General features: G+C 31.1%; 1 protein-coding gene across 1 annotated transcript; it reads right to left on the bottom strand.

Moving 5' to 3' along the window:
- Positions 1 to 238: 238 nt before the first annotated feature.
- LOC114163616 (B3 domain-containing transcription factor FUS3-like) lies at positions 239 to 5,862 on the bottom strand. The gene is made up of 6 exons (XM_028047922.1): positions 5,167 to 5,862; positions 1,650 to 1,739; positions 1,427 to 1,527; positions 1,216 to 1,262; positions 1,025 to 1,101; positions 239 to 739 (listed from the first exon to the last, which is right to left on the bottom strand). The coding sequence occupies exons 1-6, from the start codon at positions 5,614 to 5,616 to the stop codon at positions 455 to 457; spliced, it is 1,050 nt and encodes a 349-aa protein (XP_027903723.1). The 5' UTR covers positions 5,617 to 5,862; the 3' UTR covers positions 239 to 454.
- Positions 5,863 to 15,947: the final 10,085 nt, after the last annotated feature.

Below are 15,947 nucleotides of genomic sequence, written 5' to 3'. Positions count from 1 at the left end.
TAGCCGACGAGTTGGGTAGTCTTGGGACAATTATGAACTATGGTTCGTATTGGGTAAAAAGCAAACTAAGAAGAGTGGGAAGATGATTGTGTTGGTCGTGGGTTTGAAAAGATCTGTTAGATGTGGAACACGTGACAAGGGACGAAATATTTTGGCCTAAGTGAGTCATTAGCTGAGATTAAAATACTTCTTTTTTTGTTTTCGGTTAAAGATTATTTTACACCTTTTTTTACCAGAACAAAAATAAATATAAAAAATTAATACATCACATACAATCTCACTTGTTCGTGAGAGAGGAACACAAAACATGCTCACTGACTCCCTTTTATTCAACTAAAATCCTCCCATATTCACTCATGAACAACAAAAAAAAAACATTTTAGTACCTTACATATTCTAACTGGTCTTAGTAATACCATGTTAATTAGTTTGTTTTGTGTGGTTGTGCCGTGCTTTAATAAAAGTCATCAAGGGACAAATTTTCAACAGAACCGAAGGTTTCAACCGGTCCAATCCTTGAAAAGTTCGTCATTGATCCTCCCAGAAAGTCAAGTGGAGAGTCATTTGAGATAGTAGTCTCATATATGTACGACATGCCAGCATCATTCCCTGCAGGGTAGCTTATGTTGAAACATCCTGGTTTGTTGACCTCCAAGTCACTCGGGAACATCTTGTTCACTGTCTCATTACTTTGTCCCACAGATTCATCTTCTTCCCAAGCTTTTCTCGTCTCAATAACCTGAATATATATAATGCATATGGTTAAGAAGAAAAAGAAATATAGGTAATATTACAAAGTTATAAAATTTCATACGAATCAACTTCGGAAAGAGATTTAAATAAAATTAATGGCATAAATAAAATAGTATTATAACTTTTTTCGAATGAGTCAAAGATATCATAATATACTATTTAAAGTATTTCAGTGTGTACTTTTAAGTACGAACTTGATTCTCGTTCCTTATATGTATATTTTATGCTGTGGCAGAATGAATAATATAGAAATATTTTTGGCGGCACGTACATAGTTATTGTTTTCAATCTGTTGGTAAATCATAATGGTATCGCCGGATCGAAGGCCATGTGTGCGGACAAAATCTCCTGAAAGTATTAGACACAAAAATATTATTGTTATTATTATTTCATTACTATAAAATTCAAAAATTTATCTGTTCTGGGACTTGTCAGACAATAATTACTATGAATAGACTTTACCGGTATTTTCAAGCACGTACATCCTGCTATTGTTGTTAGGCCAAAACCTGCATTGTTCAAATACAAATAAAATGAAATATGAATTTGAATGGTTAGTAACAATTAATTAAAAAAAAACCTTAAATTACATATTCAACAACTAGAACCAATGTCGTAAAATAATGTCTTTAGTTTATTTTCTGACATTTCTATATATGTATATGTTGCAGACCTGTACTTGAAATTCCACACACGAGTACCATCTTTGTCTTCCATGTCCATAAAAATTCCTTCTTTTGATTCCAGTGGTGGGAGGAAAGTCTCTGCTGCTTTCTGCAAGTGACAATTTCTTTCCCAATTATTTTAGTCATTAATATTCTAAGGTCATGGTGGAATTAGAAGAGAAGTTGAGACAATAATGAAGTAAAGACAATATTAATGAACATAGACCAAACCTTGGGCAACACCATTCTCCTTAGGGAGCTAACATCACTGTTCTTTAACTCCTTTTTGAAAAGGAACCTCAAGTTTCTTTGATCGATTCCCTAGAAACACACAAACCAAATTAGACCATTGTTAATCTCAGGTTAAAGCTATAGACATTCACCTAAAAGCCACTAAAAGATGGAAAAAACTATAATTAATTGTGAAAGAACATGCAATTCTTGTGTAAGTAAGACATCATAGACACCATGTCCTGTATAAGTACATCAAGTCCATATGCTAACAGTCTGAAAGGCAGAGTACCCAAAACATTGTCCAGCATGCCTAATATGGATATCTTGAACTACACAATTTCCCAAATATGGAGCCGTCAATATCCACTAATCATAAGTTTTTCTTTCTTTACTTTTAAAATTGTGTACACAATGTAAAGTAAGAATTTGGTATTCCAAGTAAGGGTATTAATTAATATTGAGACAAATAACAATGTACTGTTCTGTTGGCAATCTTGCAATTAATAAGGGATGAAGGTTGAAGACGGATATACTGTAGCTAGCATTGCAACATGTATATCAAAAATTTCTAAAAACAGAAACATAGTCCAATAAATATTTTTTATAATACAACACATGTTTGTCAAATAAACATATAAGACGAATGAAATTTATTTATTTTGGTCCCTTCCCGGTTATGAAACTTATTCATTCCGCACTTATATATATATCCATCATCGTCTTTGTGATAAAAGTGTGTTCCTTTTTTATGTGTGTTTGTATCTTTTTGGTAACATAATCTGACGCAAATGTTCAGATAGCTATTAGCCCAATATTTCACCTTGGGAGATAAAAAAAATTTGTACTTACGAATATTCGCAGATAAAACTCGTAACGGATAGAAAGTGATATTAAAAATAGATATCCACAGATAATGGGTATGAATATTTTTTATACTCGCATATTAACATGACAGGTACAGGTATCATAGTATCTGTACATGTGATATGATATGTGTTGCCAGATGGAGTTAACAAAATAAGAATACTTGGCATAGGATAGTTGAGGCTTATTAACTTCTAAGAATTGAAAAATATGGTTTCATACGAGTTGTCTTATTTAACTGAGTTTCTTGTTTATTATTTTAATATTTCATGAGTTTTGTATGAATTAAAAATGATTATCGTATTTCTTTTATCATTTTAATAGCATTTTGGTTTATTATTTTATTATTTCATGAGTTTCGTATGCATCAAAAATTCCTAATGTATGACTTTTATCATTTTAATAGTAAGGAACACAATTTTGGTTCGTCAATATGAATTATAGGTATAATTTATGTATACTCACTTTATAAATTGTTTTTATAACCTTTTGATAGAATTTTTTATACCAGAACAACTTAATGGTCCACTTTAGGTGTTGCAAACTTTGAACAACTCCAGACATCAAGCAAGCATTTCTTAAAACAGGAAAAAATAGTAAGTGAAACCATAGTTGTTGGCAACTATGTATTTAGTCAAGAAACAAGGTATGCACTTGTTAAGATGATAGTTCTACATGAGTATCCAATGTCAATGATTGATCACATGGGCTTTAAGGAATATTGTCTTGCTTTGCAATCTTGATTCAAGGGGATTTCTCGAAACACGATAAGGATTGACATTATGAAGACTTATTCTTTGGTACTTTGTATCCAATTATGAATGTCGTTTTCACAAATATATGTGAAATTAAATTGGCTTTAATTGAATGACTTTCGTGTCCTATTTCCATTATTCTTAGAATGGCTGCAACCAGGATTACTAAATTCAATAAGTATTGGAATGTCAGGGTGATGGGTGTAGGAATTGTATTAGATCCCAGGTATAAAATTGACTAGTTAGATTATTTTTTCCCTCAAATTTATGGAGAAAATTTTCATTATGAAATTGAGAGGGTAAAATCTATTTGTCAAGATTTGGTAAAAGAGTATGTAATTAAAGTCAATGGTAAAGAATTGGCTGCTTCATCTCAAAGTTCAAACCTAAATGTAGTGAACATAGGTGTTCTTGGAAGAAAAGAAAGTTGAAGGTCAAATTTTACAAGATTTAGATCGTTATTTAGAAGAGGCAAAACTTCCAGATGCACAATTTGATATCTTAGCATGGTGGAAAAGTAATGGGTTAAAATACCCAACCTTGCAAATGCTGGAGAGAGACATTCTAGCAATCCTCATCTCAACTGTTGTTTATGAGTCTTCATTCAAGTAGTGGTGGTCGGATTCTTACTCCATATCGCAGTAGATTACTTCTAAATATTATGGAGGCATTGATATGTCTCCAAGACTAGTTATGGACCAACATGGAAGGTAATGAAATTAACAGTTTTACTTAGATATTTTAGTTAAGTGATTGTTACAAATTCTGAATGAACTTCTTATGTTTTCATGCTCTTCTAGATTAAAACTGGACAATATGAAACTTCAATGTGAACATTGAAGTTAGTAATTTTTTTAATAATTCATTCAAAATAAACTACAATATAAATTGTTAGTGATTTTTTTATTTTTTAGGAATCAATCAGAGAAAATGAATTTGTTGATCCAAGCCAGATACCCACATAATGGATACATGTACGGATATGAGGACATGTACGGGACAAATATGAGACAAATATTTATCCAGAAAGTAGGGTACGGGACCCTACCCACCCATTAAAATCCCTAGTTTCACTTATGTTTATAGACTCCATTTCACCACTCAATTTAGTAAAAAAAAAAAACAAAAAATATGTCTTCACTCTCATTTTATTCTTTATCTTGTCTTCTGAGACATTCTTTTCTAAACTTCATTCTTAATATATTCTAATATATTCTGTTTCCTTTTGGTCTCTTTTTGGGTGGGGATTTTTTAATATAAAAAACTCAGTTCATTTCTTGACTGCAGTGTCACTTTTGCCCTTCATTCTCACTCTTCCCTTCCCATGTCTCAGTTACCAAATTGAAGATCAAACAAATGATTTGTGCTCTCTTCAAACAAAGAAATAGTACCAATCTCAACTATATATAATTATATAATATAATACATAATAATAATCATAATAATATAATATAATATTTTATATAAGATTATCACAAACTTTGCATTTAGCATTGGAAAAGATTATCACAAAAAATATCATTTAAATAGGCAAAAGGGAATCACGAGACAAACAAACCCAAGATCTAAACAAATCAGCAAGAAGTTGAATAAAACTCCGATGCAATTGTTTTTCAATGTTTTAGAGTTAGAATCGGAGTTCAGTGAAGATAATTGGTGAAAAAATCGGGGGAAAAAAAAGCTTAAAACGAAGTTCCAATTTTAATCGAAAGAAAAAAACACTTAATTTATGAGATCCAAAAATGGGGTAAAAAAATTAGGAGCAAGACAATATCGCGAGGACATAGCAAGGACCCAATTGAGAATGGGGGTATGTATATAAGATAAGATGAGATCTTGAGAATGAAGAATTGGAGAAAAAAAAGAAAAGAAAAAGGAGAAAAGGGGTGACTCACACGTGCGGCGAGCCGGGGAGGAGTGGGGTGTTTAACGGACTGGAGAGAGGAGGGTGGCACGTGCGAGGAGGCGGAAGGAGTTGAAGATGGTAAATTAGGGTGGTGGTGCTTGGAGGGGAGAGCGTTGTCGGAGTGGTGCATCTGGAGAAACAAGGTGGGGGTGGTGGAGGAGGTGGCGACGGTGGATCTTCGCTGCCTGGGCATCCTCTTCTTCCTGTGAACAGTTCCAAGATTGGTAACCGCAGCGACGAGGCCAAGGTGGTTGGCGTCGTGGATCCGAGGCGAGGCGTGAGATTGAGATACGATGGTGGTGGTGGAGTTAACGTTGTTGGTGTTGGCGATGTCTCCTTGGGCGGCGACAAGTCGAAGCTCGGCAGCAACACCTGCCACGAAGGCACAGGCCTCGGTTTTGTGAAGCAGTTTCTCTCGCTGTCGCTGATCCATCATCATTAGCTTAGGGTTTTTTTTTTTTTTCTTTTTTTGGTTGATTTAGAGAGACACACACAGTGCTTTTGGTTTTCTGTGACTGTAGTTGTTGGCTCTCTTTCTCTCAGTCTGAGTGTGTGCAGGCAGATATAGATAGATAGGGTCGGGTATGGACGACGCTGGGCAATCACGAAATGGGTGTGGGGTTTGGTGTTAAAGAGATCAATGGTGGACTCTCTTTCACTCTTCTCTTCCCCCTCTCTCTATATTTTTTTTTCTTTGGAGTTTTTCTATTTTTAGCAAGGATTTTTGTGATTACAGGGTCTGGTTTTTATGACATTTGTTTATCCTGCATTCACGCCTCACCCCATCCTCTCCCCTTGCTTCCTTTTACTTTTACCATAATATAATGAACTCTCTCTCACACTCTCACACTCTCTTTCTTGAGTAGAGTAGAGTAGATGGGTTAATCAGAGTGGTGACCAAATGTGAGGAGCGGATTCATGGATGGTTTTGGTTTTGGCGCTTTGTGGTGTTTTACAATAATGTGGAGGGAGAGAGGAGAGTTAATGAGGGCAATGTGGCTGCGTGTGAATAGGGGGTGGTGCAAACCAGGGTTAAGGGTGATGGGTTTGGTTTGCGCCTAGGGTTTGGTGCTCTTGTGGTGGTGATGGTGGTGGTTAGATAGTGGCCAAGCATGTAGTGACGGATGGATGGTGAAGACACAGGAAACATGGGGCTCGATAACACCCTCCACCTGTTGCAAAAGTTCTGAAAACTTACAACAGAAATCAATGGCGTTTTTCATTTTCTCTTTCTCTTTCTCTTTCTTCAAATCTCTTTCTCTTTCTTTCATCATACAATAAAACCAACCACACCCACCACCACCATTGCATTATCACATACACACTCACACGCATTCATTCATTCACTCTATTCGGAAGGAGGAAGAGTAGCACTGTAGCAGCACCTTCTTCAAAACTAGGGTGCATTGCATGAAACCAGAAGCGAGTGTCGTATACGGTATACTGTGGGGTGCGTTTATATAATGCACCGTGCAGTGGTTCACTGAGAATGCGCCAAGTGGCAGCGAGTGTGACGAGGTGAGCACATGGTGATTTGATTTGAATGGAAGATGGCCTGATGGAAGGGATATGAACCACGTGATTGTTTTTTATTTTTTGCGCCTGTGGGGCGCGCAGCAGAGTATAATTGCGGATTTTGCTGTTCCTTTACTTGTACAGTTGCTTCACTTCTGAGGTCATATGTGGATTCCCAAACTCGCTCAGCACTCCACTTGGACACCATGCAAAGGTTCTTTGAGAAACCAATTAATGATAATATTAACTCCGACTAAGCTTTCTTATTAATACCCTTCTGCTTTTATCTCTTCCCACTTGCCCCAAATCCCTTCCCAAACTTCTTTTAAGGCCATTTTCACTCATCAATTCTGCAGAAGAAACAGCAACGCTCATTCGTTTGACTTTTCCTTCGCCACATACCTACTACCATTTCCGCTATCAACAAAATTTCTCACTGTGACAAACAAACTTATTTTGGATACCTGTGAATACACACTATCCACAACATCGTGAACTAAAACTCTCTCAAGATTCCCATATTTTTTTAAAGTAAAGTAATAAATTATGACCGTTAGATGACTTCTTCTTGCACCAATTTTAAATTAGTTACGAAAAATTAATGCTAGATTTTAATGATTTCAAGTTTTAACACATATATTCTCCCTATGTTTGCTTCTAACTAAATTTCCTCTTCCAAATATAAGTAAGGAAAATCATTTAATTTGTTTCAATTTATTTACTATACTCTTTTTTTTCAGTTGTTTATTCAATGTACATTTGTGTGCCATTGTAAATAATATTTTTCTCTTCAAGTCTATTACATTCAGGATATCATTAAAATTTAAAAATAACAGATAAAAACAAATATTTTTTATTGACAACTAATAGTTGAAAACTGACTCGACTCAATTATTATTTTTCAACTCTATTCTCTCAAATGCGTGCATCCCAATTATTAGAGGGGATCTTAGTCTTCCAATGAGATCATGCTTCCTAAATCTTTTAAAAAATTTATTTAAAATTATACAAATATATGTAGGACATTAATTACTGTAGTGAAAAAAAAATATTAGGTAAATTTGTATTTCTTTAATAAAATATAATATTTAATATTAATAAGTAATAAAACATAAAATTAAGTATAATAAAAGATTAATAAATTTATTGAAATATTTTTATGTTCTCTATAATTATGTTTTGAATTTTTCACAAATTCTCATTCTCACATGGTTTCTTTTGTTAGTGAAGAAATAGAAAGTTAGACACAAACTCAATTTTTTTGTATTTCTCATATATTTTATCTCATTATTGAAAATAAGATGGGTAACCCTCTTTTTGTTTAAGTGAAATATTAGTTTAATAAATAATATTTTTTTATCTCATTGAGTTTTTTGTGTATTTATTATTTGATGAATATAGGAAGAAAAGTGATGTACTATTTACTTCTTCCATAATCCTTATTGTGATTTGATTTTCAAAAATTTTTATTTTAATAATTACGTCTCTTAATTTTTTATTAGATTTTGATAAATTAATTTTATTTTTAAACTTTTTTTAAATAAGTATATAGATAAAGAATAAAAGAATAAATTTACTTGTTAAAAATGATAAAAGAAAAAAATATTCATAACAACACAGATTATATTTTTTCATATAAAATATAATGCTAAAGATTCAATTGTTGAATTAGAGAGACATTGACATTTTTAAAATTCAAATAATTACAGGTGGTGTAAGTAAGGAGTTTGATATTAACTCTTTGAAACGTATATAAAGTTTGAGTATATTATTTTGATCTCAATCTGTCACTAATAATTATGCAAATGAAAGTTATAAGAATATTGGATGACACCTAACATTGAACAAGTGATTGTTTAAGTTGAGAATTGTAATTATTAACTATTTAATTATTTAAAATGTATTAGTTTTTCTCTTTAAAATTTAATGTCTCTTGTAGTTATAAAATTTACGCAAAAAGTAACGAACTAAATATTCCTAATTGTCTCTCAAGATTCATTCCAATATTTTCTAAAGTAAGATATTATAACTGTTAGATGAGTTCTTCTTACACCAACTTTAAACTAGTGAAGATAAATTAATGCTAGATTCTAAAAGATTTCAATTTTTTACACATACAATCTCCCTGTGTTTTATTTATAACTAAATTTTCTATTCCAAATAAGGAAAATCATTTAATTTGTTTTAAGTGATTTATTATATTTTTTTTCAGTCTTTTATTCAATGTACATTTGTGTGCTATTATATTTTCTTTCTCCATTATCATAAATGATATTTTCTCTTTAGATTTATTAAATTCAGGAAATCATTAATAAAATGAAAGTTATTTTAAAATTTAAAAATAATAGATAAAAACAAATATTTTTTTATTGTCAACTAATAGTTGAAAAGTGATTTAATGATTATTTCCGAACCTTATTCTCTAAAATACGTGCATCGTAATTATTAGAGAGGATCTTAAACCGTATTTGTTTATAAGAATTTATTATTCAAGAGGATGAACTATGATGGATGAAACTTGTTTATTTCTCGAAATTAGACATTATTTATGCAGATAGATTTGAGAAGGAAAAAACTCCTCAACGCATACACATCTACTTAAATGTCCATCTATTTTTTACAATTCCAACTTAACAAATTTTATACTTTTACTTAAATGTCTAGAATTTTTAAATTGAAACTAACCTTCATTTAAGGGAATTTTTGATTTTGCAGCATTGCATGCCTATATTCTATTAAAGTACTTTCAATTAATGTTGTTTGAATTAATTTTTTTTCTCACCTTATGTACTTATGCAAAAAAACCAAAATAGTTATAAAAAAGTTGTTACTTAAATATGACACCTACAAATTAATAATTAAAATTATTTACAAAAATAATTATTATTATTACTAAACTTTGTGGATAATTAATAATAATAATAATAATAGTAATTATATTAATAATAATAACATTACTAACATAATACTAATATTAAAACTAATAATATTAATAGTAATAATAATAATACTAAAACTAATAATAATTATTATATTTTATTTTGTACTAATTTTAATCATAGGAGTAAAACTGTTATTTAATAATTTTATCTATTAAAATATTATTTTATATCTATCACATCCATCCAATTATTTTGACAAACTTTCAGAAACTTTACCTTCAAATTTCCTTACTCTCCTCCCTTCGTCCATTGAAACAAACAATCTCATTTTTCTTTTTTTATCCCCTCAAATTCAATTCATTTACTCACTCTCCTTCAAATCCATTCTTGAAAGCAAACACAAGCACACCCTTCTTGTTCCAAATCATGGTCCTCCTAAATCTTTAAAAAAATTTAAAATTATATTGTATTATAAAAATTAAATTAGATAGATTTTTATTTATTTTTAATAAACTATAACACGTTAATAAATAATAAAATATAAAATTAAATACAATAAAAGATAAATAAATTTATTGAGATGATGTTTGTTCTTTCTCATCATCTTTTGAATTTCTCACGGATTCTCAGTTTTCTTTCGTTATGAAGAAATTAGGAAGTTAGACACAAACTCATTCTCTCTACATTTTTTTCATATGTTTTATTCTATTATTAAAGATAAAAGGGTATTCTTTTGTCTCTTGAAATTTAAATAAAACTATATTAGTTTAATAAATAGTATTTTTATCTCATGAATTTTTTTTGTTGTATATTTATTATTTTATGAATATAGAAAGAAAATTTATATACTATATGTTTTTTCATGCCTGTTTTTTAATTATGATATGATTATCATAAAATTTTCTTTTAATAATTACATCTCCTAATTTTTTATTAGATTTTGATAAATTATTTTATTCTTCAACTTTTTTAGACAGGTATATAGATAAAGAATATAAAAATAGATATCTGTGAAAATAAAAATAAGACAAATTTTATTTTTTCACATATTTTGAATCATGATACTACATATAGGAAAGATTCAAACAATTAGAAGTAAAGAAGAAGTTTCATAATAACTTTTTGTAACATATATAAATTTATAAATTTTGAGTATATATTATTTTGGTCTTTTCAGATTTTATTTTATGATAAGTCACCGATGTACATGAAAATGAAGGTTATTAGAATATTGGAAGGTAACTATATAAACAAAGATTATTGGAGAATATTGGATAACGCGTAAGATTGAACACAGGGTGTCAGGGTCACAGGGTGATTCTCTTTTAAGTTGAAAATTGTAATTACTAATTATTTAATGATTTAAAGTGTATTCTCCAAACTTTATAATTTGAATGACTTTGCTTGCTGGGCTGGCTTCCTATGATGTGTGAAGAAATTTCCAAAAACTATTTAATGCAGTAATTACTATCCAATTAATGTCAACTATTCTACGCGGAAACTTGAAGCAAATAGTGGTCATTGAATGGTTGTATAGTCATAGAAAAAATGGAAATGTAACTAAATAATTTATTTACTATAATAATATTATTTCCATAATTTATTTTCCTTTACTCATCATGCATGAATAATTACTAACCTTATGAGTTTTTGTATATGAAAGAAATAAACATAAAGTTTTTTATATACATATTGCAAAACTAGTCAGCACATGTAGGGATAGAAACAAAACTTAAAACCATGAGGGATAAAAAAAGAAGAAGAACATAATGGCGTACATTTTTGGTATACTAAACTAAGATTGAAGAGTTAATTTTATGTTAATCATAGGTTATTTATACATTAATTAAGTGTATTCATTAACTTAATTTAGATATTAGTGTTGTTCTTATGTTGACAATGCATGTAATAATTACTTTTGTATTGTCATTCTCTTGTATTCTATTAATTAAAACTTATTTAATTCTTTTTTGACTAAAATTCTATACTAATAAATAAGATCAAATTCTTGTGTAATTGAATGAATGGAATATAAATTGAATGAATGGAATACAAATTCTCTAGCCTCTTATGAGTTTATAGATTCACCAAAACCCTAGTACCTTATTTTAAATTAATACATCACTTGAATCCTTAAAAGTTTCGATCATATCACCCAACTCACCTAAGTAGTTATTAAAATCTAACTCAATAATCTTTAAGAAATAAAAACAACAATAAGAAAAATTTCACCCCATTAATAATTTTTATTTTCACGTCAAAATCATATATATTTTCATTGACAAGAAAAACAATTTTTTATACAACTTGCACCCAGATTCAAGAGAAGAGAATGACAAAAAATACAAAAAAAAAATGTAATAAACTCATACAATTAGAAAGAAACGCAAGGAAATGAAATAAAAGTGGAACTATACAAGAAAATTTTGGTCTCTAAATAAGCATTGCATATGAAGATATGTTCAACAAAATAATGTTCAAAGCAAAGTGATTTATATTTTCAATCATTATTATATGACACATATTTTCACGGGTCACAACATCTTGTCTAAAATGATGCAAATATTACTCGTCTTTGTTTTTGTTTTGAACAATCATCTTTAAAAGAATTTCTGAGGCAAATGACTGTGAATGACATTTCAACAGAGTATATAGGCTAGTCATATAATAATAGAAAATCAAATTGGCCAATTAGCTAGGCATATGCACGAAATTGTACAAGAGTTGCTCCTTCTCCAAACAATGTAAGTATCACGTCATTTGGTATGGTACACATTAAAGGATTGTAAGAATTTGCACTTGTGATTCTAGCATATATATATATATATTCCTATGTAAAGTGGTGGGCTCAATTTGATGCTTTCAAGGCAAGTCCGGAAGAAGTTCGTAAATGGTTTGTAACAAATTTAGAATTTCTGAAATTAGTAGATCCAGAAACTTCCCAATTCCTCAACCAGAAAGTACAAATCACTGTTGCCTTAGCAGTTTCAAAATCTAAAGAAAGTTTTGTAGAAAATCTGCAGAATATTCTCAAGCTATTGAAAGAGGATGAAGGAACTTCCTCGAAGAAATCATTACCAAGCTCTTCAGCTTCGGCAGCCTCTTCAGATGACATATTTCAGAATGAAGATGACTGTTTCAAAATCAATCTGGCAGAAGATTAATAACCGACACTGTAACCACAATTACAGTCATGATACCGGTACTGTTGAAACAGTAAAATTTATGGTTATAAAAGGAGTGCTCGACCATGTTGTGAGACACCCTTTATTAAAGCATTGTTCCCTTTAGAGATATCTGAAGAAGGAATCTCGACCAAGCATAATGGTAAATCTATAATATTTAGATTTATTAGAAAACCCATCATCAAACAAATCAATCTTATTCAACAAAAATCAAATCAAATCAATTTTTTAAAAGAAGAAATTTCTTTTAAAAATATTGATTCCCAATTAAGCTTGCCCCAAATTCAACAAAAAATCAAAAGAGTGCTCCATTCAATTGAGTCAACCATTTGTTCTGACCTACCAAATAACTTTTGGTCTAGGAAAAAATATATAGTTGACTTATCCTATGAACAAGATTTCAGAGACACTCAAATACCAACTAAAGCTAGACCAATCCAAATGAATGAAGAACTTCTTCTCCATTGTCAAACAGAGATCAAAGATCTTTTAAATAAAAAACTCATAAGACCAAGCAAGAGCCCTTGGTCCTGTGCAGCTTTTTATGTCAACAAACAAGCTGAACAAGAAAGGGGTACTCCAAGGTTAGTTATTAACTATAAACCCCTAAATCAAGCCCTAAAATGGATTAGATATCCTATTCCAAACAAAAAAGATCTTCTTAATAGGCTCCATTATGCTAAAATCTTTTCTAAATTTGACGTGAAGTCTGGATTTTGGCAAATACAAATCCAAGAAAAAGATCGAGACAAAACTGCATTTACTGTTCCTTTTGGGCAATAGAGTGGAACGTTATGCCATTTGGACTTAAAAATGCACCATCTGAATTTCAAAAAATAATGAATGATATCTTCAATTCGTACTCCAATTTCACAATTGTTTACATTGATGATGTGTTAATATTTTCTCAATCCATAGATCACCATTTTAAGCATGTTAATATCTTTATTAACATTATTCAACATAATGGCTTAGCTGTATCTAAATCAAAGATCAACCTTTTCCAAACAAAAATTCGTTTTCTTGGTCACATGATTTTCCAAGGAAAAATTATTCCTATTGATAGGGCAATAGAATTTGCAGATAAATTTCCAGATCAGATAATTGATAAAACCCAACTCCAAAGGTTCTTGGGTTGTCTTAATTATGTAGGAGATTTTATTCCAAATCTCAATAACATAATCAAACCTTTGCATGATCGTCTTAAGAAAACTCCTCCCTCTTGGACAGTTGAACATACTCAAGCTGTCCGAAAAGTCAAAACCTTGGTTAAAGAACTACCTTGTCTTTATTTACCAATCCCCCAAGCTTTCAAAATTGTTGAAACAGATGCTTCTGATTTAGGATATGGAGGTATTCTTAAACAAAGGATTGATAAAAAAGAACAAGTAATTGCTTATACTTCTAAACATTGGAATCCTGCACAGCAGAATTATTCGACTGTTAAGAAAGAAATTTTAGCAATTGTTCTTTGTGTTTCAAAATTTTAATCTGATTTGCTTAACCAAATTTTTTTAATTCGTGTTGATTGTAAATTTGCAAAAGACATTTTACAAAAAGATGTTAAAAACTTAGCATCAAAACAAATTTTTGCAAGATGGCAAGCAATTTTAAGTGTTTTTGATTTTGAAATAGAATATCTCAGAGGCACCTCGAATTCTCTCCCTGATTACCTCACTCGTGAATACTTGCAGGGAAAAAGTAGCTGACGAACATGCCTAAAAAGGCAGTATTAGCTTCGGCAAGAAGCCGAGGTATAAAACTAGCCATATCTGGCCCAAATAAATCATCAGGGTCACAGACCCCAAAACAAACTGGGTCATCAACCCAATCTGGGTCATCAATCCAAAAAAAATCAAAAGAAGTCATTGGGTCATCAACCCAACCAACCTCTTCAAACCAAACAGCCAAACAAACCAAACTAGATTATGCCATCCCAATCCAAACGTTGTTAGCTCTTCAAGATCAAGGACTAACTACACTTCCCAAGAAAACTTGGGCAGACATTGTCTCAAATGAAGAACAAGAAGGAGAGAATCTTGACCTAGCTCTCCTTATTAAAAACCTAAAAAACCACAAAACAATCTGCAACCCAAGAATGAGTCAAGAACTCCAAACCCAATCAACCCAAAAACCTGTTTCAAAAGATTAAAATCATTATATAGCAAAAAACAAGTTTTCGTCAATTGTCCAATTGGAACCAGAGTATTGGGATAACAACCCAAACAAAATAACTGCCAAAATTTTTCCTAAAGGTTTTCATTTCAGACCATCAGCTTGCAATAAAACCAGACAATTTTATGAGTTTGTTTTGGTTGATACAGATTCTGTAGCAATCAAACATTATAGGGATCCAAAAGATTCCTCAAATTTTACTCATTCAACATTTCAAATTTTAAAGGTTTTAACTCCTAGCCAATATGGCAAAAACCCAAATGTTTTTAAAAAATTTTCTGAAAATTTTGACCCCATTGGGTATAACTATTGGGATTATATTAATGCCTGGACCAGGGTGTTCTGGTATCAAAATAAAACCTATCGCCATTCATGGTTAATTTATTTCAAAAGAAATAACAAGTATAATTTTCCAAATTGGTTCCTCCAATGGTGGGACTTTTGTGGACCAATCGAAGAAATCCTTCCATCTCCAGCAAAAGAAGGATTTAAATTGTTTAAAACCAAATACGACTAGGATTCAATGACTCCTGCAGATTTGAAGTTCTATTCCGAATTTTCCTTAGAATGGGTATTCTCATGGCAATATAAGTTCGGAAAGAAAGAACATCCAAACAGACTACCAATATTAAAAAGGAATTTCTTCTGTCAAATATGATTTCTACTTTTCCTGTCTCAGTTTGTCTTATTCCCTGTAGTTCAGGAGTATGCCTTGGAGCACTAGGAGTAGCCCTATCTAACAACCAAGAAGTGGGTAAATCGACTTCATCCCATTTGATGAGTCTAGGAATTGTGACATTAGCTTTGGCCATGTTAGTGACAAATAAGGTAGTTTCCCTATCGGTTGTTTTCAGCAGAACTCTAGAGTTACAAGTATTCATAACCTTGTACTGAATTCTATATAGCAATGCTGCAGGAATAGATCCCTCCTTCATGTTTAATCCATGAAGCCTAATGTTTAGAAATAATGAGTTTAGAATATTTCTATCCAAAAGACTCACTGCTTTGTTGGG

The sequence above is a fragment of the Vigna unguiculata genome, chromosome 1 (assembly GCF_004118075.2).
Source record: "Vigna unguiculata cultivar IT97K-499-35 chromosome 1, ASM411807v1, whole genome shotgun sequence".
Taxonomy (NCBI): Eukaryota; Viridiplantae; Streptophyta; class Magnoliopsida; order Fabales; family Fabaceae; genus Vigna; species Vigna unguiculata.
Note: the sequence above shows the minus strand (reverse complement) of the source record. Positions and strands in the feature narration are given on the sequence as shown.

Excerpts from the sequence above, each read along its gene's own strand:
- LOC114163616 (XM_028047922.1), bottom strand. The coding sequence starts at position 5,616 with ATGATGATGGATCAGCGACAGCGAGAGAAACTGCTTCACAAAACCGAG. Across the intron at positions 1,740-5,166 it reads CTCCCCGGCTCGCCGCACGT|GGAATCGATCAAAGAAACTT; the intron begins GTGAGTCACCCC and ends GTGTGTTTCTAG. Across the intron at positions 1,263-1,426 it reads GTGTGGAATTTCAAGTACAG|GTTTTGGCCTAACAACAATA; the intron begins GTCTGCAACATA and ends TGAACAATGCAG.